General features: G+C 37.6%; 1 protein-coding gene across 22 annotated transcripts in view; it reads left to right on the plus strand.

The window, feature by feature from the left end:
- EXOC6B (exocyst complex component 6B) overlaps window positions 1–27,291 on the plus strand; it is a 703,642-nt gene that overhangs the window by 536,673 nt on the left and 139,678 nt on the right. The window contains exon 22 of one of the 22 annotated variants that reach the window (XM_089922302.1): window positions 1–27,291. This exon is cut by the window's right edge and continues 130,597 nt beyond it. The exons of 18 other annotated variants lie outside the window; for them this stretch is intronic. In XM_089922302.1, coding sequence (XP_089778428.1) covers window positions 1–75 — 75 coding nt within the window. In that variant the 3' untranslated portion in view covers window positions 76–27,291. 3 more of the 22 variants (XM_089922305.1, XM_089922307.1, XM_089922304.1) reach the window with 3 other exon arrangements.

The raw sequence follows: 27,291 nt of genomic DNA on the forward strand, positions 1-27,291 counted from the left end.
GGCGCTGGCTTTGTTTCTCCTGCCATAATGATGCAGTGCCTCTTGTTTTCAGAGCTGACAAAGTTTGCATTCTGAGAACTTTTAGATGCCCAGGGTATTTCTTAAAGCTGTAGGACCCCTTGTATTGGTAGTCTCCTTACTACTGTGGCTCGATTCATGCTAGAACGGCTTTTAACCCATAATGGATGGCCTGAGCTGCCCCTGAATCCTTGTGGATGGGTGATGTAATCTGTCACCTGATGACAATTCTGGAAAGCCCTGTTAAGCAGAAAACAGAAAATTGTGCTCTAGAGACCCGCCAAAGTTTGAGGATTCAGGCCGCGTCCCAGAAACGTGTGTCAACTTAATATTTAGGAGTTGAGGTGGGGGTTCTCTTACACGTAAAGGCTTTCCCAGCATGGTCCCAAATGCAGCTGAGTACCTCTTTCCACACTTAACACCTTCCACCTGTGGATTCAGCCACTCAACCGAGATGTTCAGGTTTTAACCCCTTGGCTGATGTAAACCTGAAAGATTGGGATTTTGCTTTATGGTTTTGTGGAGCGGTATCTGCTTGACTTTCCCAGCACTGTTTCTTCTCAGAGACTTCTGAGCCAATTGGTGTTTCTTGGAAAGCAGAAATTGAATTTCATTGGAGAAACACATCCAAGGAAAAAATTTTCCCTTCTCACTCTTCATGGAAAGGAAGTGTGGTCATTCTCTCGAGTTTGTGGTTTTGGTCCCTATGGAAAGCAACTAGTGTTCACAGAAAATGTTAACTAAGGGAGTAAGTTAGAAAACACAGCCAAAATAAGGTGGATCTGAGCTGGGGATGAATGTTCAAGTACTTGTGAGCTCTCAGTGAGCACTGTTGCTTATGCTTAAGTTCCTGTTTTCTGTTACAGTTTTGCTCTGGGAGTTCCGATTACGAAGTTTTAGTAGTAGAAACCAAAGCTCCAAAATTTCACTGAGTCATGAAAGAATATGCCTCTTGCTATTGAATCTATCACTTAATTTCTGTTTATGTCTGTCTCTGTTAAAGCAGCTTACATTTTTCTTAGATCATTTGAAAAACTTGCCTAGCTCATTATTAGCAGGCCTCAGGTAGGTTGAATCAGTGTGACAAAAATTATCTTTCCACATCCCGTGCTGAAAATATTTATCTCTTGGCAGTTCATCTTAGTCATTCTCATAACTTAAAGTGACCATCATTTTTAAAGTGAGCAGCTAATGAACTATAAGAGATGTGCGGATTATAATAGAAAGTCTGGAAGTGTGGTTTCAAAGGAGATAGCTTGACCTCAAACGAGACATGACTAGGTGTCCTTGAGTATGTGCCCTTGTGCCTGTACTCTTTGCAATCCTAAAATAGAGTTATGGAATTTGGGGGCTGGGTGCTAATCTTAAAAATCATGTAATATAACCTTTGGCTTGATCCTTGGAATCCCTGTACAGCACCCTAGACTGTGCTTGAATATTCTCCTTGAAGAGAACTTGCTTCCCCAAAGCAGCAGGGTCCACCTCAAGACAATCTGATTATAAGAAACGTATTTCTTAAAAAAAAAGAAACGTATTTCTTAAGTTGGCTAAAATATGTCTCACTTAACTTTGACCCTTTCACTCTTTGTATTTTTATTAATGCACTCCAATTTGGGGGACAGGCTTTCTATCCTGATTTATTGAGCTTCCATCTGCTAGTAATTGAATCTTTTTCACGTGTAGCATTGTTACTCATTCCATATCTAGTCTTTATGTGGTTGATTTTATACACCACAATTGAAGACTTTACTCTCTTTGGTCTGCGTTTTCCTTTTTGACATTCTATTAACAAACCAGATTTTAATCATTCTTATTTATTTAGCCTGTCTAAGCCTTTTAAGCCTTTTAAGGTCCTGACTCAGTTATCCACCTTACTACCTGATTTAACCATTATGCCCTTTATAAGTCAAAGATAACAATATTAATCAGGAATGGCCGAAGTTAAAGGAAGAAGTTGAAGTTAAGGCAAGTTATAGGATACATACGCGCACCCATGCAAAAAGGGGATTTGTCCCCAGTTCAGTGCAGCAAGGATATTCTTTTACTGTCATTGAGTGTATTTTCTTCATTGGTTTATGAATATATTCATTCTGATCATGCTTTCATGTTCTTTTGCTTTACAGTGTTTCAGGCTCTATCAATTGAATGACAATTTTTAAAATATTCAAAACATGGAATATTTGATGAACTCATCTCTGTATAGACTATAATAGCAGAGTGTCATTTAAAAGCCATAGAATTTTATTAGGAAGCAAATTAGATGTGGATAGCAAAACTATTCATCCTTTCTGAGCCGTCCTGTCTATTCTAATTTTTCTACTTCTTAAGGAAAAAAGTGAAATGACATTTTGAATACACAGGCTTTCATGATATTTTACACTTTTATAGCACGTCAAAGTTAAAGTATATTTACCTACATAGTTCATTTGTCAGGTTTCTGGGTTTAGAAAACCAGCTGTTAATGTGAATTAGTGCAAATCAAAATCTTCTTCTTTGCCACTTTATAATTTCTATATTCCCAAGCTCATAAAAGTACGATGGGTGCAGTACAACTTCACATTCATGTATCAAATCTATGTGCATATTTCTATGAAAATCCAAATTTGGGTTAATGCTAAATCTTGAGAAGGACAGCTTAAAGGCTCACTTATTAACTATCTTGAAGTAGCATTTATATTCCAAGTACTGATAATTGCTGGCCCTTAATGGTTCATAATTGAGAATAACAACACAAGGCCAAGAGTAGATCCTCAGTAGTTATTTGATTCTTAAGCAGTACTATGGTTTGTATTTTCTTCTGTTGTTAAACATTAAGTAAATTATGCTGATGAACACCGGAATTTGAACTTCAGATGATTTTCATTTCAGTTTATCAAACTCTGAGTGCCTACTGTGAACAAAGCACAACTTAGGTGTTGTGGGAATACGCAAATGAATATAATACAGTCTCTGCCCTCCAGTAACAGAGGTGAACAGCAGATACTTGATTCTAATATAAGGCACATATGATTAAGTATTTCATTGGAATGCTAAAACAACTGTGTATGTTTCAATTATTGCAACAGCTTTTGCTGCATAACAAATCACCCAAAAACATTGGCTTAAAACAAGAACCATTTATTTAGCTCAAGTTTCTACAGATTGGCTAGGTTCAGCTGAGCTCACTCATACTTTGAGATCAGCTGCCGGATGGGCTCTGGCTTGCCTGAGGTCGCGTGCCTTAGCTCAGTCGACTCTTCTCTGCTCCCTGTGATCTCGCACTAGCCAGCAGCCCAGTCCAGGCTTATTCACGTGGCCTCCTGGCAGGGTTCCAGGAGAGCAAGAGGAAGTGTGAAAACCTCTTGAGGCCCATGCTTGAAATATCACTTCTTCCACATTCTGTTGGCTAGAGCTAGTCACAAGGCCAGCCCAAATTCAAGGAATGGGAAAAGGGACTCCAACTTACACTCTAGTTGGAATATAGGACTTTTATATAATCATGTGACATAAACAATGCAAATCAGGAGCAAGATTGAATCTCTAAGTACAAAAAATGGCCATGAAGTACAGAGGTCTTTGTAGGCCTGAGTAGTTATAAAATATTTCATGGAAAATGTGGAGAGTTAAACTGAGAAGAAGTTAGGTGTTGATTAGGGGTAAAGGTATTTCAAACATGGAGAAGAGCTGGATTTAAGTTTTGTGTGTAAAAATGTGTGTGCGTGTTTGTATGCATGTGTCTGTGTGTGTGTGTGCATGTGTGTGTGTGTTGATTTAACCAGGATCTAGACTGTTTTGCCACCTTTAAGTATTAAACTAATCTCTTTAAATCCCCTTTTCTTAATTTCTCTTCTTTGTTCTTTGCTTTTACTTTCCAGCTTCTCCATGGGCCTCTTTTTTATGTCCTGTATCTCCTCATCAAATGCTGCTTATTACAGGCTACCCTGAAACACTTCACATTTCTGTTTTTCCATTCATTGTGAGAGAATCTTAACTTCCCCAGATAATTATTACATTATTTATTAAATTTTAGCTGTTCACCTTCCATGTCTGACCAACAGGAAGAGGTTTGAATATGTTCTTTAGAAACGTTTCTGTTCCTTGGCACCAGCTGTTTTTTACTTCCAATATACGTAAGTTTTTATAAAGCTGAATGAATTAGGTTGTGACATTGCATCAGATCTCCTGAATGGAGCTTGTTGGCAACAACTCTTATACAGCAAAGCCATCCCAAGATATCTGTGGCTTTTTTTAGATTGAGTTGGTGACATTCCCTCTAGGCCACTTATTCCCCAATTTCTAAACCTTCAGTCTAAAGTAAATGCAGTGCATTTCCACTGCAGGCACTTAAACTGCCTTAAAAACAACTATAGAACCTAAGAGAAATAATTGTATATTTCTTTGGAGACGTTGAACAGATTCTGATGTTATGCCTATTAGAGGTATAAAGGTAAAATCAGTATTTTCAGTTAGTCAGCATCAGGTAGGGAAACCTGAGAACCACTCAAGAATCTGACTGTGTAGACACCTCCCCTTTTATTTCCCCTCCTATCTTGATCCTATTCAATAAAATTTTGGTTTTTGAATAAAATTGCCTTCCCTTCTTTTTGCCTTACCTTCAAGTCTAATGAACAATATTCCCATTAAGAGGAACATGTCCCCTTTGTATGACTGCTGTTGGCGCTTATGGAAAAAATATTAACTGTGCTTATATTTTAGCCTCAGTAGAACATCCATTTATATCAAAAACTGATTTTGTCTGATATGGCACATATCAAAATGAGGCTCAATAGAATTTCTTTTATAATATTTCACCCTAACCAGGCGATTACATAGGAGGCTGGGGTGGGGGTAGGGCAGGCCCACATAAAAGGCCTCAGGGATCAGTCTTCATCACAACCCTTAAGCTATATTAAACTGGAAGAAAGCCATCCCCCACATGTACTTCTTAGTAGGGAAGGGTGGTGGCCTGTAGTTTTCCCACGTATTTACTGAGCAGTTGTCAGTGAGTCATGGTAAAGAAGGGAGGTGTGGGTGTAGGTAGTAGGGGAAAGTTTTTATGAAAGGATATTCTTGGTGGAGGAAAATATAGTGGTATATGAACCCTCTAGTAGTGAAGTGTGTGGATCAGTAATGTTGTCAGTAGAAATACTCTCCAGGTGCTCAACTGAAATATTTTGCTGATCTTGAATAATGGCCTATAAAACTGGGAGTCATCTGCACCAGAGTTAGTAATCAAACAGTTTGATAACTCATGAAGTTAGAAGATGTCATTTCTATAACTGATGTTAATGGTGGGGTTAGAAGGAATGGTTTAAGCCATAAAGCACATTATCTGGGAAAAGATTATCTGCACAACTGATACGGTAGCATATATAGCATGTATATGTGGGTAGATGTCATTTCCGAAATGAAATCTGAGGTTATCATATCCCAAAGGCATTTGTTGATTAGAAGAGGATGTAGTAATATTAATATATTAGAACTCCTGCACAAATCTCTGCTGATACAGAGCCACTAAAAGTTCCTGCAGACTATAGGCCATGTCTTGACATAGGCACAGCAAGCACTTGAATGTAGATATAGACCTCCTTAATCAGGAAGTATTCATTCATTCAGCACTATGCCTAGCACTGTTATAGTGGGCACAGTGGCATAGAGGGTATAGTGTAGTGGATAAAATATGGTCCCTGCCCTTGTGGAGCTTACATTCTGGTGTAGTTTGCCCATGCTTGTAACATAGGCCTTTTTAACATTCTGCCCTTCCCAAAATCTCTCTTCAGGTGGCCCTGGTGCTTTGAGGAAATGCTACTTTGTCTAGATTTTTATTTTTTGTATTGATGCTCTATTAGTCAGTTTTAGGGACAGCTGCAGAATTTTCTGGAAAGATTCCCCAGGACAAGGCCAAATGTGCTGTATACTGATAAGCAGGCTTTCAGAAAAAAACGTTTGGCTATGTTTGGCAGCCTGGCATAAATAAGATGGTCAACTTGAAATACTTCCTTTCCAAAGGTAGTCCTTTGGTTTTTGAAAGCAGGTTTTTCTGGCTGTATTAACAAAATTGTTTTGCCCATGTTGTTTTGACAGACACTTATAACCTTCACAGTGATACCTCTAACCTTAAAGGAAGTTCTGACAGCAAATAATTCCTATTGCCAAGTAGAAAAGAGCTAACACCTTTGGGTCCGGTTTTGTAGAATAATAATAAGAAGAAGAAAATTGGGAACATTTCTGAGAATAGATTCTACTGAGCTAGACCTTTGACCTCATATAAGCCAACACTAGATCAGCATACACAAGGATAGGGCACAGATGAATAAGGTCTTCAGCTACAGGATGTGGCTGCAGCTTCTGCAAATCAGACATATCCCCTTACTTTGCTTGGGACATTATTAACTGGAGCCACCATAGAAAATTTATAGAAGGAATTGCCAGTAATATGTAACACATTCTGGGATTTACTGAGTGTTTTTGGTTGATTGGAGGAGAATTTATTCTAGAACTGCTGAGACTTTGTCTCACCTATACCAGCCTCTTAACTGGGGAGGAGGTGTGTCTGGAAATGCTGAATCATTAATGACAGGGTCTTTAAACTGAATTAATGGCAGATATGTGGAGATAAGCAATGGGTGAAGAACCTTCAGTTAGAGGGGCTGTGGACAATCTTTTGGGTAGCAGGAGACAAAACACCAGACTTTTGATGTATTTTCCCATGAATAATGCATTGGATTTGGCCTTTGACTTATGGGCCTCCCAGGCTAAGATTATCCATTGTTACTGGCAACCCATATTGGTACAGTCCTGGGTTAGATGGCTAACCTAATCTAAAGCTTGGTCAACAGAGTTGTCCACCACTTCCTACTTTAAACTGGAGGCAGAGAGATCTGCCACCTAGAGATTTCACCAGAGTATAGAACAGCCTTTCCCGTAGTGGCTAGAAGGACCTTTTCCAGAAGTGTGAGTCTAGCCTGTGACAACCCTGCTACCCCTTTGGTCCAGTAAAACAGCTGTAACTTTTAATGTGGGCATGGTGCCAGCATCACTCCAGATAGCCTCATAGTAAAGTCTCTCAGTTCAGAGGCTAGAGTTGCATTCCATTTCAACTCTTGTGTGAAGAGCTAATAAGCGTAGCATAGTAAGCCACCTGGTTATTTCTGCCTTAGCTCATAGACAGCATTTGTGATCCTCATGCTAAACAGTAAAAGACCTAGGTAGTCTGAGGCCAGCTGCTAGGCTAGCCTGAGCCACTGCACTGCTCTCTGCTTTCCCAAGAAGCCAAGCCTCAGAAACTCAGGAGGCCTCTTTCTTACTTCCAACACAGCATGGATATGCATACCCATAAACCTGGAATTTGTGAATTTCTCAGATACTCACATCTTCAAGAGAAAGGACAGGAAAGTCATCACCAATGAATTTCCCTGGGAGTAGCAGTGGAATCAGAGGCTGTTGTGGTAGTGCTGGCTGAGTTAAAGCCTATTGGGTTCCGAACACAAATCTCATCTGCATTAACTACACTGTCTAGTGTCCTATTAGAGGACGCTCATAGGCCACAGAAAGGACAGTAGAGCCAGGCCTTGGAACTAATTTCTGACAAGTGTATCCTACTGATAGCCGCTGGAGGGCAGCAGAGAGTGACAACAAAGGGCTGGATGTAGGGAATTGGGGCATATTTCAGTTTGCCAAGAAAGAAGCCCCCCATAGCTGTAAGAGAATTAGCTATCTGGGAGCCACCATTACAAGCATAGGCGCCTGAGGAACAAGGAACAAAAAGAGTGTCCAGAACCCTGATCTGAGGGTTAAAACCCTCCTACTAGGCAAGTTCAGAAACCAGTAAAGAAATGACATAGAACAAACTATGAAAGGGGAACCAGACAGCATCAGTAAAGACAGGGAACCAAAAGGACTAAAGTGTCAAGTCCCAAGGGGGCAAGCAAAGATGGAACAGGAACCAAGTGAAAGAAAGAACTACAGTGGGAAGCAAGCCAGAGTGAGTGAGTTGAAGAGGCAAAGGGACAATCCAGAAAGACTGATTCTGAGGCAGCCATACCCAGGAAGGAGTCTTTCTGTAGGACACCTATCAGCAAGCAGAGAGCTGCAAAGGAACCAGTTTCCTACACAATCACACAGCTATATCAATGGGATGCTTATCTCTTAAAGTAGTCCCTCCTTGATTAGCCAGGATTATTTCCTTCTTGGTCTTTCTTCATTTCAGGAGCAAAATAACTCTTTGCAAATATGGAGAGAGAGAGAGAGAGATGATATGGCATTTTAAGATGTGACTAAGGGATTCTTACACATGAAATGAAATTAAACTTGGGCTTGAAGCCCTTCTGGATAGCATTGGTGTCAAAGGACAGCTCACTTTCTTAGAATAGCTTGTGATACTGCCTTTTGATATTTTACACAGTAACATTTGCTAAGAATATCCAGTGGAAAAGAAAAACTGGCTCTGGTGACTAGTTATATAGGCAAGATCCCAATCGATCCAAGGATTTAGGATCTGTTCCCAGTAGGTTAGCAGAGAGCTGTTTGGAGTCTCTTCTAACTGCTGTGTAAGCAGTTTTCCAAACTCCTTAGGGATGGAGAAAGAAAACTCTTTTTTGGCCTATTAAACTTCTAGTGTCTCCCTTCTTTGTCTCAACTCCTTAACCATCAGGAAAATGGGACTCCTGTACCTGCAAATTCCAGTAAGTATTTAATGCTTACTCCAGGATTATAAGTCTTTTAAGCTATAAAACCTTTATTTTTATAGCCTAAGAAATGTTTCCAGTAGGTTAGTTCATAAATATAACAGGTGAATGACTAAATAAATTATGCTATACCCATATAAAGAAATATCACTCATCAATAAAAAGAGTAAACTATTGATACATCCAGTTCTTGAATTTATGTAAAATTCCAGAAAGGGAATTTCATACAGCATAATGTTTTAAGATTCATCCATGGACAGATTCAATGCAATCCCTATCAAATTACCAATGGCATTTTTTACAGAACTAGAACAAAAAAATCTTAAAATTTGTATGGAGACACAAAAGACCCCGAATAGCCAAAGCAGTCTTGAGGGAAAAAAACGGAGCTGGAGGAATCAGACTCCCTGACTTCAGACTATACTACAAAGCTATAGTAATCAAGACAATATAGTACTGGCACAAAAACAGAAAAATAGATCAATGAAACAGGATAGAAAGCCCAGAGATAAACCCACACACCTATGGTCAACTAATCTATGAAAAAGGAGGCAAAGATATACAATGGAGAAAAGACAGTCTCTTCAATAAGTGGTGCTGGGAAAACTGGACAGCTTTCATGTAAAAGAATGAAATTAGAACACTCCCTAACACCATACACAAAAATAAACTCAAAATGGATTAGACACCTAAATGTAAGACCAGACACTATAAAACTCCCAGAGGAAGACAGAGGAAGAACACTCTTTGACATAAATCACAGCAAGATCTTTTTTGATCCACCTCCTAGAGTAATGGAAATAAAAACAAAAATAAACAAATGGGACCTAATGAAACTTAAAAGCTTTTCCACAGCAAAAGCTATATCAGCCTCTTAACTTGGGAGGAGTTAACAAGACGAAAAGACAGCCCTCAGAATGGGAGAAAATATTTGCAAATGAATCAACAGACAAAGGATTAATCTCCAAAATATATAAACAGTTCATGCAGCTCAATATTAAAAAAAGAAACAACCCAATCAAGAAATGGGCAGAAGACCTAAATAGACATTTCTCCAAAGAAGACATACAGACGGCCAAGAAGCACATGAAAAGCTGCTCAACATCACTAATTATTAGAGAAATGCAAATCAGAACTACAATGATGTATCACCTCACACCAGTTAGAATGGGCATCATCAGAAAATCTGCAGACAACAAATGCTGGAGAGGGTGTGGAGAAAAGGGAACCCTCTTGCACTGTTGGTGGGAATATAAATTAATACAGCCACCATGGAGAACAGCATGTAGGTTCCTTAAAAAACTAAAAATAGAATTACCATATGACCCAGCAATCCCACTACTGGGCATATACCCTAAGAAAACCGTAATTCAAAAAGACACATGCACCCCAGTGCTCATTGCAGCAGCATTTACAATAGCCAGGTCATGGAAGCAACCTAAATGCCCATTGACAGATGAATGGATAAAGAAGATGTGGTACACATATACAATGGAATATTACTCAGCCGTAAAAAGGAACGAAATTAGGTCATTTGTAGAGAAATGGATGCATCTAGAGACTGTCATACAGAGTGAAGTAAGTCAGAAAGAGAAAAACATATATCGTATATTAATGCATATATGTGGAACCTAGAAAATGGTACAGATGAACCGGTTTGCAGAGCAGAAATTGAGACCTAGAAGTAGAGAAAAAACATGGACACCAAGGGGAGAAAGAGGCAAGGGGTGGGGGGTGTGTGTGTGATGAACTGGGAGTTTGGGATTGACATGTATACACTGATGTGTATAAAATGGATGACTAATAAGAAAATAAATAAATAAATAAACATGCACAGGTTAAAAAAAAAAGATCATCCATGGTATTGGATGTATCAATAGTTCATTCCTTTTTATTGATGAGTGATATTCTTTATATGGATATATCATACTTTATTTGGTCATTCACCTGCTATATTTGTGAACATTTTGTTGTTTCCAATTTCACACTGTTATGAATAAGGCTAATGAACATTCATGTACAAGTGCTTGTGTAGATATATTGATATGTTTTTATTTCTCTTGAGTAATACTAGGAGTGGAATTGTTGAAGTATACATTTAACTTTTTTTTTTTAATGTCAAACTATTTTCCAAAGTGGTTGTACCATTTTCCGTACCTGTCAGCAGTGAATGAGAGTTCCAGTTGTTCCACAGTCTCTTCAACACTTGGTGTGACAGTCTTTTATTTGTTTGTTGGTTTGTTGAGTCATAATTAACATATAGTAAAATTCATCCTTCTTAGACATACAGCTCTGTAAATTTTTACAAACTTGTGCAGTTGTGTAACTACCACCCAAATCAACACGCAGAATGTTTCCATTATTCAGAAAATTCCTTTATGCCTCTTTGCAATGAGTCTCCTCTTTCTACTCCCAGCTCCTGGCAATGACTGTTCTGATCTCTGATGCTACAGTTTTGTCATTTAAATGGAATAATACATATAAATGGAACCATACTCTTCATTTTGGCCTCTTTCACTTAGCATGATGCTTTTGAGTTTCATTCATATTGTTGCATATATTAGTAGAGATTCATTCATATTGTTGCATATATTAGTAGTTTCTTCATTTTTATTGCAGAATAATATTCCATTATGGGGATAATTTGTTGACTCATTCACCAGTCGATGAATATTTGGATTGTTCCCAGTTTGGGGATATCATGAAAGAAAAGCCACAATAAAGATTTGTGTAAAGGTTTTTATGTGGACATATGTTTTCATTTCTCTAGAGTACTTAGGAGTGGGATTTCTGAGTCATATGGTAAGTATATTTTTAACTTTATAAGAAACTATCAAACTGTTTTCAAAGTGGCTTTACCACTTTACATTTTCACCAGCGATATATGAGAGTTGCAGTTGCTCTGCACCCTTGCTAATATTTGGTGTTGTCAATTTTCTTTTCATTTTTACCATTTTAGTAGGTGTGTTGTAGTATCTTGTGGTGGTTTTAATTTGCATTCATGTAATGACTGTTGATGCTGAACATTATTTTTTGTGCTTATTTGACATCTGTATCTCTTCTTTTGTGAGGTGTTTGTTCAAATCTTTCATCCAGTTTTAAAAAGAATTATTATTGAGTTGTAAAAGACTTTTATATATTGTGATTAACAGTTCACTATTAGATATGTGTTTGACAACATTTTCCCCCTAGTCTGTAGCTTTTAATTTTCTTAATAGTATTTCTCTAGAAGTTTGAGTGTTTTATCTTAATAAAATACAGTTCTCAGTGACATCATTTTTTTCTTTCATGGCTCCTGCTCCATGTGTCCTATGTTAAGAAATTTTTGCCTAACCCGAAGTCACAAAGATTATCTCCTATTTTTCTTCTAGGACTGTTATATATAGTGTTAGGTTTTTTTACATTTCATCTCTGTTGACACATTTTGAGTTAATTTTTCAATATAATATACAATATGGTCAAGGTTCATATTTTTATATAGAATGTATAGTTGTTCCAGCACCATTTGTTAAAAAGAGTACGTATTTTTATTGATTTGCTTTGACACCTTTATCAAAAGTCAACTGACTATATATGTATTGTTCTATTTCTGGACTCTATACTTTGTTCCGTTGATCTGTGTGTCTATCCTTTTGCTATGTCTTGATCTTACTTTTATATTAAGTCTTGAAATCAGGTACTATGGTATGAGTCCTCTAACTGTTTTTTCTTTTTCAAAATTGTTTATTTACTCTAGGTCCTTTACATATATATTTTAGAATCAGCTTGTCAATTCCTACAAAAAAACCTTGATGGAATTTTGACTAGGATTTTATCAAATTCATAGATCACTTTGGAGAGAATTGACATTCTGACAATATTGAGTCTTCTAATCCATGTACATAGTCTATCTCTGCATTTATTTATGTCTTTGATTTCTTTTATCAGTGCTTTGTAGTTTTTCAGCAAATCTTGCAAATATTTTGTTAGAATTAATCAGAGTATTTCATGTACATTTTAAATGCTATTGTTTTATGTCAGTTTTTAATTGTTCATTGCTAGTATATAGAAACACAGTTGGTTTTTGTATGTTGATCTTGAATCTCAAACTTTCTGAACTCATTTATTAGATCTACTAGTATTTTATACATTCTTTGGGATTTTCTAGGTAGACAGTTATGACATCTGTGAATAAAGACAGTTTTACTTCTGCCTTTCCAATGTAGATGCCTTCTGTTTCTTGCCTTGTTGCACCAGGGCCTCCAGTACAATGTTAAATAGAAGTGCTGAGAGCAGATATCCTTGCTTATTCCTGATCTTAATGGGAAAGTATTCAGTCTTACACCATTAAATATAATAATAGGTGTAAGTTTTTTATGCTCTTCATCAGTTGAGGAAGTTTCTTTTAATTCTTAATTTGCTTAGAGTTTTTATTATGAATGGTACATCAGTTTTATATCCCATCATTTAATTAGCCATTATTATTTTTGAACTTACAAGTTATTTCTAATGTTTTCTTTTTATATTTAAATTATATGTGTTCATACTTATAGCCTTTTTTTTAACCTGAATTTTTCCTTAAGGTAATTTCTTTATGTAAGAGTTACAAAAACATTTTTATGGCTTTTAAATGTATTGTTGGTTCCTATAACAAAGGGTTATTATACCAACTTAAAGTACACCTAGCAGTGTATTCGTGCACTAGTTTTACAGCAGCCTCACCAACACTGAGTCTATAAATTATAAATTTTAAGTGTTTGGTTAATACGATAGGTATGAGGGTACCTTTATTTTTTTATTGCATGTCTTTTTTTTGCTACACATTAAAAAAAATTGAGTAGCCCATGAACATCAGTAAGGGCATGAATTTATCAATGTCTGGTTTTCAATTCTTTTTGCCCTGTCCTGTGATAGGTTTTTTGCAATCTGATTTGATGCATCTCTAATTTAGCGTTAGCTTATTACAATCTAGTAAGAAATACAAGACTGATATTTATAAAAGTTAACTACTAGTAAAATGTATATGTTTAAGTAACAAATTAAGTATTGTGCAAGCATTGCATGAGTTTGAAAGAGGGAGACATTGCTGAGCCATTAGAAGTGATGATTCTTGCCTTTCTGGTTAATGGGTCAGTAGGAGCTGATTTTGTTTCTTTTGTTTATTTAGTTTTATAAAAGCATTCTGTGACCAAAACATTTGAGATTCACTCTTCATGGTGTCTCTAAAATTGTGTGTGAAATTTAATTCCCTGCTAATAATAAAAAATGTTCAAACCATTTTTTGTCTCCAGTGTTACTATAGAAAGAGCAAATTAGCCCGCTATTGGCGAGAAGAGCTAAGGTGTGAGGTCTCTATTTTCCAGAGTATGCTAAAAAAATATGCTCTAGAGACTTAATCTGAAGATTGAGGTGTGGGTGCTCACCTAAACTAAACATCAAGCAGAAAGAGGCCTCCCAAATTCTTCCCAGAGTTCTGATGCTTTGGGCCTGATGAAGACAAGTAGCAGGTTCTCTACAGCAATGTTCTGGCTGCCTTAAAAGCTACTGCTAGTATAGTCTGTAGTATTCTGTGACTTAGCACCGCAAGAGACTTGGAGAGACAGTGGGGAGAAAGTGGTTCTCAGAAGCTACTGGTACCCCAAGGCTATATTAAAAAGGACTATCTCAGGCAATAGTAAATTAGCATCATCACTGAAAGTGAATGTGTGTTATGAGGCAAGGGGAGACGTATCGTTCCTTTTAGAGTGTATACTGCTAACCATCTGTCAATATAGCATTTGTAGTGTGTGTGCTTCCCTGTTCTAAATCCAAGTGTGATTAGAGTTCCATATGATGCTCTTAATTTTTCCTTCGCTTAAAACCTCTGATAGAAATCATTAAAAGAGAGAAGGTGGTTTTACATGTGTTTTCTCTGGAATGCTGCCTTCCTACATCTATCTGTCTGTGTGAACCTCTTTTCTTTCCCTGTCTGCTTGATGAAATGATAGTGAAAGAAGACAGTTAATTTCATTGGAGGAGGTAATGGTAGGCTTGGGGAATGGGGAAGGCGAATGGAAGTGGATAGTGGGTATGTTCATGGTTCTTTCTGTTAAGTATGAAACTATTTTATTCTTACTTCTTCTCTTGATCTGTCTTATGCTACTACCATTGAGCATCTTTTATTTCTTTTCTTTCATTCTGCTACCTACTGATTTTTAAAAACACAGTTATGATTATGTCATTTACCTGCTTAAAAAGGATGAGAGCTCTCCGTTGCCCAGTGAACAAAGGACAAACTCCTAGCAAAGCAAGTCTGGTCCCAGCTTGTCTCTCTCGTCTCCTTTTCCTGTCATCTTTCCCCCTGTAATCTCTACCAGGACCACTCTTTACACCTCCCTGATCCAAAAACTGGACAAGCTTTAGGCCCCCTCTGCCTGTCACAGAGTGCTCTCCCTTAATAAAGTGACAAACTCCTTCCCTTCCTAAACTGCTTGGCTCAAACGTCATCTCCTTTATAAATTCTTCCCAGCCTCCTCAGACAGATTTAATTGTTCCCCCTTTGGATCCCTGACATTCTGTGTGTCCCTTCATTACTAATTCCTTTGTAATTACTTGTTTAACCATCTGCCTTCCCCCTTAGCTTCTGAGTTCACCAAGGGCAGGATCCCTGCTTCATTTATCCTCAACTCCCCCTCCTCCAGTGGGTAACATAGTTCCGATTAGGTATTATGCTTTCATAACTGCTTTCTGAATGCATTGACTTAATATTGTTTTGTGTCATTTCAGAAGTAAATGGAATTAGATTGAATTTCTGAATAATATTTGTACTCAAACTCCCTTAAATAAATAGTGTTCATTATTTTCCTCCCACACCATGCTCTTCATTTTCACTTTAATCTTGTTAAATGAAGTGCAGAGGTCACAACCCTGAGGAAAGGAAGGACCAAATATGGGGAAAGGGAACTTAGCTGGTAGTCCCTGTACCCTAGCATAGGGAGGACATTCTATAGTGAGAGTCAAGAGGGAAGCCTACCTAGGAACAGCACCATGCAGCTAGAAGGTTCATGCTGAAAAGGAAAATAGCTCCTCACCTGGTAAATTATTCTAACTGCTTCAACAGGAGATAACTTCTCAGATGAAACACTTGGTCATATTCTTCCAACCCTGGTGAGCACCTGGGTTCAAGTATCAGGTGTTCCCTTTCTATGTCTCTGCCCACATGGGGGCCATTTTTCTTAATGCATGTGCACCCTTAGAGTTCATCCAGCATTTCATCCTTGTTGTATCTGTCTGAGATGCATGTATCCCACCTAACTGAGCTCCAAAATTAGGCCAGAATGTCAGCCCAAACTCTGAAACCAATTCAAGATGTTGATATCTTCTTTAGAATGACTTCTTGTTTACAAATAATTCCTGCTGAGGCAGTTAGGAATTTTGAATGAAAGTGATTAATGCGTTGAAAATGTAACATGGCCTTATTCTCCATGCCAGAAATATACTTATCTTCATCCTGTATAAATAATAAAAAAACTCTTAATGTGTTATATCCTATTATAATTTAAAATGTTCTAAAACTAAGTTCCTGCCTGTTCCTTCTGCAGTCTTCTTCACCTCAATTAATGGCAATTCTGGTCTTTCTTCTAGGAATAGAAATCTTGAAGTCATCCTTGACTCCTTTCTTTCTCTCACATCCCACATCCAGTCTATCAGCAAGCCGTGTTTTCCCTCCCTTCAAAATATATCCAGAAACCAGCCATTTATAACTATCATTTCTTTTCTCATGATTCAAGTAATAATTATTTCTCGTTGTATTCTTGCAATGGCTTCTTAACTAGTCTCCATGGTTGTGACTTTGCCCTTCTATAGACTGATCTCAATATGGCAACCAGCATGAAACAGTTAAAACAGAAGTCAGATCACATCAGTCCTCCGTCCACAACCTCACAATGACTTCCCATTTCACTCTAAGTAAAAGCCTAAGTCCTTTTAATGACCTACAAGATACTATAGAATTTTCAGGCACACACACATACCACTTAACTGTCTGACCTCCTCTTCTACTTCTTTTCTCCTCACTCTGCTCTGGCTCTGATAGCCTCCTTATTGCTTTTCAAATATGTCAGGTACAGGCCCATCTCAAGGCCTTTGCCCTTGATATCGACTCTTCCTAGAAGGCCCTTTTCCAGATACCTGTAGTTCTTGCTCCTTTATCTTCCTCAGGTCTTTATTCAAGTCATTTAAAGTTCACCTTTTCATAGAGGCCTTTCCTATTTAAGGTTGTAATTTCACTCTCCCACTACCCCTGCCACCCCACCACCAAACCAAAACCAAAGCAAAACTCTATCCTTTTCCCTGCTTCATTTTTCTCTGAACAATTTATTATCTTCTAGTATATTATATATCTTACATATCTTATTTAATTCGCTTTCCCTCCACTAGAAAATGATTTCATGGGGGTAGAGATTTTGCCCATTTTGTGAACAACCTTATTCTTAGTGCCTAGAACAATTCCTAGCATATGGTAGGCCTTCAGGAAGTGTTGTTGAAGGAAAAAAATGTAATCTCTACATGTTTGCCTTAGTTTTAAGTATTTACAGGTTAATAGCCTTTTAGACATGGATTGTTCTACAAAGCAACCTGATATACACCATTAAAAGTAGGGATTTCAGAAAGTTTTTAATCAGCGGTTGAAAGTGTGTTGTACATATTGGACTCTACCTTTCAGTGAAGTAGAAAAAGGGTGTTTCCTAAAAGTGTTCTTGGTTATGGATTTCTTTGCTTCATAATATAGATTGATAGATGCCTGCTGATAAATGTCTCTCTCTAATCACGTATTACCCAGATGTTGGTGATGATGATGTTAAGTCTGGAGAGGTAAACTGTGAGCCGGGTGCCACAGTTTCTGATCACAAGTTGGCAGTGAGACTTGGAGACAACGCAGCTTATCAAGAAATGCAGAAGTCACTTAAAAATGGTCAAAGTAAGTCAACAGAACATGTTGGGGAGCGCTGTTTTGGTAAATGGAAAATTGACTCCTGATTGCAAAAGCGTGTTGTGACTTTTACAGAGGACTTTCAGTGTTATGCAGGGGCAGAGTAACCTCTTTTTCCAGTGGAGTACAGTAGAGTATGATGACATATGGAGAGTCTGGGAAATCAAAGGATACCAGGTGAATGTGACACCCTGGATAATGAGTGTGAATATACCAAGGAGAGAGAGGCACTGTGGTAGTCCAAATACAGTATTTTGTATAACAACAACAGCAAGAGATATTTTAACTGCGTAACCTACAATTAGAATCTATAAATTCAGTAGCTCATCCTGAGAAGTGGCAGAGAAATCTGAAATAAGATATTCAAGGCTATTTAGTCCCTTTGTGGCTTTCTTCATGTCCTTTTTCTTCATGTCCTTTCTCAATACAGTTGTTCGTGTCTGGAGGGCTTTAGGCCCACAAAAACCCAGAGTAAGGAGGGTGATCTGTGGAGGATCTAGCCTGCTGAGATCTCCCACTTCTTTTACGAAAGGCAACTGGCAACAGCTCACTATCCTTAAGTAGCAAGTTGCCTGGACAGGGATCATAGGATTTAATTGTTAAATCTGTGACTGGCTAATTGCATAGATGCTAGGGTTGGGTGGCCTAGATAGGCCAACTGACTCCTTAAAATGTGGTTTTTTTTGTTTTTTTTAATTTCCCAGTCTAGAACAGAAGAAAATAGCTGTGGTTTTATGTTAGTTGTATCCTGTAGCGTGCTGGGGAGCATACGTTTCAGAGATTTCTTTATTGTGGCTCCCGCTTTTTATGAGGTAATAGAACTAAAAAAATCTTGGCACAAATCAGAAGTGGCAGAGGTGAAACCATTCACCTTTTTTCCTACTTCCTCTTTCCCACTTTCATTCCCCAGAATCTAGTGGTAATTTTACATTCATACACACACCTCAAAATCTCTTATGCAGAGCTCTTGAGTTTTGAGTTGTGTACTGTCTCCTGGTCTTCTAGGCATGCTGGCCCCTGGGAGCGACCTAGAGTTCATTGGTTTTCCTAAGGCATCCCCTAATACATTTGAAAAGATGTTGTTTAGCCTCAGAGGTCATAGAACTGAGTTTCCAGTAGAGCGAGGCTAGAATTGCTCACCGTGTTAAAGCATTGTGAGTGGCAGTGCTTCACCCACGTTTTTGTCATCCTCACTGAGGTCCCAGGGTAAAGTGGCTGAGAAAAGAATCCATTTAGCAACTGATAGTAGAGCCCCCCACTGTGGACCATCCCAGGATGTAGAATGTTGAAGGGGAAGTCAGGATATCTGTGATGTTGCCAGCAACTAGGTTATTTTGGGAAAGTCGCCTGCTTGTATTTTAATTTCCCCAAAGTAAAATGAAAAGATTAGGTAATCTTCATGTTCTGTTTGATCTCTTGTGTCCTCTGATTTTGGTTCATCCTTACTAGCTTTAAACTTATCCTCTTCAAGATGGTTTCTTCCTTAACTTCCCATATGTACTTGCTTAGAATTCCTATATGCCGATATTTCAATTTTAGAAGATAGCATGTATTTAATAGGAAGCTTTTTGGCTTTACTGTCACTGATTATCCTCAGCTTATAACACAGGATCCACTGCAATCTTTTAGTTAAATTAATACTTATCACTCCACAAGTCTGTATCTCATAGAACTTATTGACTCAGCTGGGGGGAAAAAGTATTGACACCAGGAGATTCCCTGCTTAGTTTCTCCTTTTGAAAACCTGAGGTCAGGATCTTACTTGCCAGCAGTGGAATCTGCCATCAAGGTATTGCAGCTTTCCACAGCTACCTTGCTTTAGGGAGTTCTAGCATGATCTATTATTCTATTGCCTGGAGCAAGATGTTCCTGGAAAAGAGGTCTCTGAATGTTCAGCCAATTTAGCAATTCATTGGCTCAGTGTTCTGAGATATTTCAGGATATTATGTGCAGAATTGAAATTTGTCTGGTCACTGCCCAAGAATCAGCACTATTAACGATGGCTGGATTAGGAGGTAAAAGACTGGGCAAAAGAGCTTTGAGAGAATTGTTTCCAAGTTTAAAGAGGAAATCAGTAAGTCAAGAGCAGGCAAAACTTCACACAAGAATATTTAAGATACCTCTGGATCTACCTCTTCAATTGCTTCTTCTCAGGCTCTTTTTTGCAGGGGCGGGAGTGGGTGGGTTTCTTTTCTTCTGCCTATCCCTTAATATTGTACTTCAAGGGCTCTACCAGTCTTCTGTTCTATCAGTTCTGTTAGTTCTCTGTTCTCCTTACTCTGTATATTTACCTAGCTGAGGAAAAAATATAAGGGTGTGTGTGTGTGTGTGTGTGTGTGTGCGTGTACAGCAGAATAAATGCCCTGTTCCCCCAAAGATGTCCACATATTAATCCCTGTGACCTGTCCATGCTACCTTTAGGACAAAAGAGATTTCACAGATGTTGTGATGTTAAGGACCTTGAGCAGATTATCCTGGAATTATCTGGGTGAGTCAAATCTAATCCTGTGAGTCCTTAAAAGCAGAAGAGAGAGACAAGATGGAAGAAAAAAGAGAAATTCAAAGTGTGAGAGGGATTTGACCAACCTTGTTGGTTTAGAAGGTAGAAGAATGAGGCCATGAGCAAAAGAGTACAGGTGGCCTCCAGAGGCTAGGAATGACCAGGAATAGCTGACAGCCAGCAAGGAAATGGGGATCTCAGTCCTATAACCACAAGAAACTGAATTCTGTCAACAACCTAAATGGGCAAGGAAACCAGTCCTCCCCTCGAGTCTCCAGAAATGAGTGCAGCCCTGCCAACACCTTGCTTTTTGTTGGTGGAAACGCGTGTTGTATTTCTGACCTGTAGAGCTGTAAGATAATAAATTTGTGTTGCTTAGACCACTGAATTTGTGGCAGTCTATTATGGAGGCAGTAGAAAGCTAATACAACACGCATTTCCTCTTTTGTTGCCAAAATCAAAAACTTTATATTATGCTATTTGATAATGAAATGCAGTGCAGTAGGGAAAAAAGAGTAGGGTCTGTACAATTGGACAAAGCTGGATTTGAATCTTGCCTCTATCATATCCTACTGAATGACTTTGAGAAAATTCCCCTTTTGAACTTTTTTTTTTTTCTCTAGAAAATGGCCCAATACCAGCTAGGTCAGAGAGAGGGAGAATGAGAGTAAGAGCAAGAGGGGCGGGGTGGGGGGGGCGGAGAGAAGGAACTGAAAGAGCACATATAAAATGCCTGGCATATGGTAGTAAGTTGATCATTATAGTGATTAATATAATAAAAATTAAAGCCAACACTGACATATTTTAGCTATCAAAAGAAGCACCATAGTTAAATATGATATCAAAGAAACAAGCAACAAAAGAAAAATAGATAAATTAGACTTCATCAGAATTAAAACTTTTTTGTTTCAAAAGGCACTATCAAGAAAGTAAAAGACAACCTATACAATGGAAGATAATATTTGCAAATCGTATATCTGCTAAGGGACTAGTATCCAGAATATATCAAAGAATTTACAACCTAACTAAAAAAAACCCAATTTTAGAATGGGCAAAGGATTTAAATAGATATTTCTCTAGAGAAGGTATGCAAATGACCAATAAGCACCCGAGAAGATGCTCAACATCATTAACCATTAGGGAAATGTAAATTTAAAACCACAACGCAATGTTACTCTGTACCCACTGGATAACTTTAATCAATAAAATGGAAAATAACAAATGTTGGTGAGGATATAGAGAAATTAGAACCTTGTACATTGCTGGTGGGCATGTAAAATGGTGCTACCTCTGTGGAAAACAGTTTGGTGGTTCCTCAGAAAGTTAAAAAGAATTACCATATGACCCAGCAATTCCGTCCCTGAGCACATACCCAAAATAATTGAAAACAGGTGTTTAAACAAAAACTTGTACTGATTATGCATAGCAGCAATATCACCATAGCCAAAAGGGGAAACAACCCAAATGCCCATCAACTGATGAATGGATAAACAAAATGTATTATATATACAATGGAATATTATTCAGCTATGAAAAGGAATGAAGTACTGATACTGGTACAACATGGAGGGGCTTTGAAACATTATGCTAAATGAAAGAAGTCAGATGCAGTAGGTCACAAAGTGTATGATTCCATTTATATGAAATATCCAAAGTAGCCAAATTCATAGAGACAGAAAGCAAAAGGAACTAGGCAGGAACCAAAAATGTAAGGATGCGTGTTCAGCCTAATTTTCAATAACTCCACGTTTTAGTGAGGGGTATATAACGAGAGGTTCACTTGAAGGCAACGTTTCTGAAGAGATTAGAAGATTATCATCATGTTGGCACCAAATGGAGCCAAATGAATCCCCTATAGTAGCCAAATCATCTTCTCCTCCTTCCAACTTCTCTTTCCAATCCACCTGTTTTTGGTACCTCTTTTCTCCTATAAAAATCATTAGGTGGCCATTTAGTATCAATCACAGAAGTAGAGAAAAATGAAAGCAGGAAAACTTCAGGGCAGTTTTGTGTTGCTGTAGAAAGCAACATCACCTCTTGGTCAGAGGGAGTCTCGGTCTGTCAGGGCTGCCATAACAAAAATATCACAGACGGATCACTTAAACAACAGTTTCTTTCTTTTTTTTTTTTTTTTTAAATTGCAGCAGCTAATACTTATTGAGCACTTGCTTTGTGCCAAATACTCTTTTGAGTACTTTATATACATTGACTCTTCTACAGGCTGTTAGTATGTCTCAACTTATAGGAAACAGCATACAGAGATTAAGCAACTTGTCCAAAGTCAGTCAGTGCTCAAAACAGGCTAGTTGAGCGCTTTCAAATTTATCTCAGTTGTTTTCTTACCAGTACGTATCTTATAAGTACTTTCAATTGGTATTAAATTTCTTGAGTAAGAGGTATTTTCCTTAGGTTGATGCCAATTGCTTGTTCTCGCTCGGGGCCCTCCTGGGTTGTAATATATTTGTACTAGTAAGAGCTTAATCAGTGCAATTCATCTAACTTCAAATTGAAATTATTTCAACCTGTTTTTAGTGACAACTTTAGTAGATTGGATTATTGTACAATAGGTTCTGCAGTCTTAAAACACAAATTACTTGTATTTTTTTAAAATGAACTTCAAGTGCTTTTTCCTTTGTTTATATCTAATTTATGACCAATTTTCTCTCTCCTTTTTAAAAAACATTTTATGTCACTTTCTTGATCAGAATCCTCCAGTGGTTTCCCATTGCACTTAAAATCAAGTTTCAGTTTCTTAACAAGGCTAACATAATGTCTTTTTTTATTATTAATTTTTATTGTAGTGTGGTTGCTTTACAGTGTTGTGTTAGCCTCCACTGCACAACAAAATGAATCAGCCATGCACATACAGATATCCCCTCCCTTTTGGACCTCCCTCCCATTTAGGTTACCACAGTGCCTTAGGCAGAGCTCCCAAACATTTATTTCTTACAGTTCTGAAGGCTGGGAAGTCCAGTATCAAGGCATTGGCAGATTTGGTGTCTGGTGAGAGCCTGCTTTCCTAGTTCATAGATGGTCGTCTTCTTGGTGTGTCCTCACATGGCAGAAGGAATGAGGGAGCTGTCTGTAAGGGCACTAATCCCATTTAATGAGTCCTCCACCATCGTGACCTAATTATTTTCCAAAGGCCCCATTTCCCAGTACCATCACATCAGGGGTTAGGATGAATTGACAGGGAGACGCAAAACATTCAGTCTATAATGTAAGGTTATTCTTTGATTCCCCGTGATTCTGCTTGAGGTGACTCATTTCCTAAGGTTTTTTTATTACTTTTCTTTCTATCAGATTTGCCATCTTTTTATGTTAGTAGAAATTATTTTTTTCTAATGACAATAAAAGCAATTTGATTTACGTACTTCCCTTATACATTTAAAGTCATCATTTTCATTTAAATGACAGAAACCGCCTTTCTTTTCCTACTAATAAAAAGTAAAAGAAGTAGACAAAAATTTTTAACTAAAATAGTTTTAGATGTTATGAAGAACTTCCTGCCTATTAGGATGGGGAAAGTAATAATGTTGGGATATCAGGAACTTCCCTAGAAATGTACATATATAGAGGCTATTGTCAGCCATGAATAAACTAGGAGGTCTCTTCTTGGCCCAGAATGCTGGCCCAGGTTTTTATTTACTTAACTTACTTTATAACTTCTAGCTGCCTAATGAGAAATAAAAAAATAACACGATAGTAGTGCCAGACACTAAGCATTCCATGTGCGTTAACTCGTTTATTTCTTACAACACCTCTGTGAGGTGGATACTCCTGCTGTTCTCACTGTACAGATGTGCTTTTGGTAGCAGAAGTTGGTCAGTTAGAAACATTGTTTTACTTTAATGTGTTCCCTGTTACTTACCTGTTCCATAGCCATCCCATTACTTACTTATTCCCTAGCTGTCCCTCTTTTACCTTTTTAGATCTCTTTGTTTAGGCTTTCAGTGTATCTACAATAAATGAGAGTTGATTTTGAAAGTTAATAATGCCATAAAACATTAGAATCCAAGGATGAGATGTTTAAAGAGATGATCCACTGTCGTGGAAAGGAGGTAGTGTTTGGGGTTGATAGTTCTGGTTGGGCATATGCCAGTGGACACATGGGCATTTCCTGGAGACTTTAGGATTATTTGGACATAATAAAGCAAGTGGGAAAAGCAGAAAATATTTCGGTGTTGCGATCTTTGCTGGGTTTTCCTTCTTTGAAGTCTCTGCAGAGGAGATTTCTTCACTTCAAAGTATTTAAAGAACTTAACTTATTCAATTTTATAAGTCTTTCCGATGAGTCAACTATTTTAACTCAGCATTTCTGATGAATTTTCAACAAGGGACTCTAGAAGTCCGTATGGCTATGTTGTGATGTGTGATTGCCTCTTCTAATTATATTCTATCGTATAAACATATTTATAATGTTTTATGTTATAATATTAAGGAGTATTTGCCAGACACAGACTTTACTAAGTTTGCTCTTTGTATTACATGTTGATGTAAATCCGTTGAACTCTTAATTGAGTGTAAGATGCTGTGCTAAACTTTGGGTGGAAGAGATACATAAGAACTGGTCCTTATCTTTGGTATATACACTAGTAGGGAGACAGTATATACAGTATCAAGTTCTCAAACTCCTGAGGTAAAGAATGCCTGTTTACTGCTCACTTGAGAAAAGGGTCTTTGCTCTTATAGATTTTTCTGCAGTTTACCAGAGGGATCAGACATTTAACAAGTAATTTTGAATAAGGTGAGCTGGATAGTGAGGGAGCTCTAAATTAGTGGTGGACTTCAGTGACATTTAAGAGTAGCTCCATAAAATTTAGCTGGGAGAGGGAGTGGCAGTCCCAAGGTGCATGCATTTGAAGACCCCAAAGTAGGAGAGAATGAGATATACATGGCCAGATGTTCCAGAACTGTATAGACCAAGTTAAGATTTTTGGACTGTATCATAAAAGTAATGGGATGGGAGACCATTAAAGATGTTAAGAAAGGGATATAATGAGACTTGAGTTTTGTTTTGTTTTCTTTTAAACATCTTTATTGGAGTATAATTGCTTTACAATGGTGTGTTAGTTTCTGCTTTATAACAAAGTGAATCAGCTGTACATATACATATGTCCCCATATCTCCTCCCTCTTGTGTCTCCCTCCCTCCCACCGTCCCTATCCCACCCCTCTAGGTGGTCACAAAGCACCAAGCTGATCTCCCTGTGCTATGCGGCTGCTTCCCACTAGCTATCTATTTTACGTTTGGTAGTGTATATATGTCCATGCCACTCTCTCACTTTGTCCCAGCTTACCCTTCCCCCTCCCCGTATCCTCAAATCCATTCTCTAGTAGGTCTGTGAGACTTGAGTTTTTAAAAGGTCGTTCTGATTGCAACGTGGAGGAATTGAAGGAGGGCTTGACAGACTTGGGAAAACAGACTAGGAGGTTCCTTAGTTTATTATGTGAGATAAATTTGATCCTAAAATGTGTACTAAAGTGAGCACCTAAAAAAGCGACATGAGAGGAATCTCATTTATAAACATAGATGTAAATATCTTAAATAAAATCAAATTCAGTTTTAATAGCATTATCTAGAAATTCATAACTAGTAATTAGGAACCATTATCACATTTTCCCAGAATTATAGAGCTTGAGAGCGTATGCAAACTCACTACCAGTTACAAGAGAAGACTAGGATTTTTGGAGATGTAGGCTTAGACGTAACTGAGTAAATTGCCAGTCGTTTTGGAGAGGAATTTAGCAGTATACAATGAAGATCATAAAATGACCACTATCTTTGACCTAAAAATACTCTTTATTTTCATAAAATTACACACAGGGGGTAAAAGAGAAGTACTGTTATACGTAAGATATTTGTAGCTGCACCATCAATATTTTTAATAAAGAACAATGAGAAAGAGTATAAATATCTAACAGTTGAGGAGTTAAACTGTTGTGTGTTAATCAAAATTGAATATTGTAACTAAAATCACAAAATTGTGGACTGTGTTAGTGCATGTGAGGGGAATAATACACGTAAAATGTACAACAAACTAATTTTTAAAAAATCAGAAAATGGCACATCCGTTATGATACAATTGTATAAAATGTATTTTTAATAGGAAACATTTATGTCATTTATGTTTCTTAGACTCAGTTCTGTTAACTGTGAAATGAGGATATTGGATTATAAAGGTATACATATTCTGATCTATGAATTATTTACCCCCTTTTTTCTAAATATATTTAAGTGGGCAATATATATGAATATATCTTCAGATATGTCTTAATATGAGTCAGCCTGTTGGGGGTAGGAAAAGTTCTTCCTTTCCTTCAGCTGGGCCCGCTCTTCCCAAGAGGAAAAACATTCAGAATTTTTAGGTCTTTGGGACCCTGCTGCTTGCTCCACCTTTTGGAATAGAAGAACAAGACAGGAGGCCCAGTCATGTGCTATATATAAAACTTAGAACAGATTTCTGAGCCCTAGAAATATAATCTTTTTATTTCACTGGCTTCTTGAGATAGTTTGAATCTAATCAGCTAGTGTTCAGAGTTTTAACAAACCTAAATTAATTTGAAGAATCAGTAGAAATTAGTTTCCTAAAAATTAGGAGCATAATAATATATTGAAACTTGCTATTTATTAGAGCAGACAAGTAATTTGGTGGAATACATTAGAGGGAAGCTTTGTGTAACTATATGCTGGAAGTATCTTCTTATAGACCCTTCATGTTGAACACAGAATCTGTCTGTCTTAGCACTGTAATCTAGTTAACGCTGCAGTCTTAGGCGGATAATTTGACTATATAATTTTAGTATTCACATGAACACAGTTAACATTCCACGAAGACAAATCCCCTAACCTTTCTTCACAGGGTTCAAAGGGAACAAGTGTATAAAGCATATAACCTGATCAGACATTGGAGAGGAACAAAAGAACATCATACACATACCTACAAACACACACTCAGACACTCACTCTTACACCATACATTTTTTCAACTTAATTGTTTTAGGCATTCCCACGAAATCATTCCGCCACTAGCCTCAGAGCCAAAGCTAACCTGGCATTCACCTACATACACTTAGCAGTATAACTCTGAACAAGTTCATAACCTTTCTGTGCTTCGATTTCTTCACTTGTAAAATATACATAATAACAGTAGCTAC

The sequence above is a fragment of the Delphinapterus leucas genome, chromosome 13 (assembly GCF_059928025.1).
Source record: "Delphinapterus leucas isolate spDelLeu-1000000601 "Yukka" chromosome 13, BTC_Dleu_Yukka2, whole genome shotgun sequence".
NCBI classification, from domain to species: domain Eukaryota; kingdom Metazoa; phylum Chordata; class Mammalia; order Artiodactyla; family Monodontidae; genus Delphinapterus; species Delphinapterus leucas.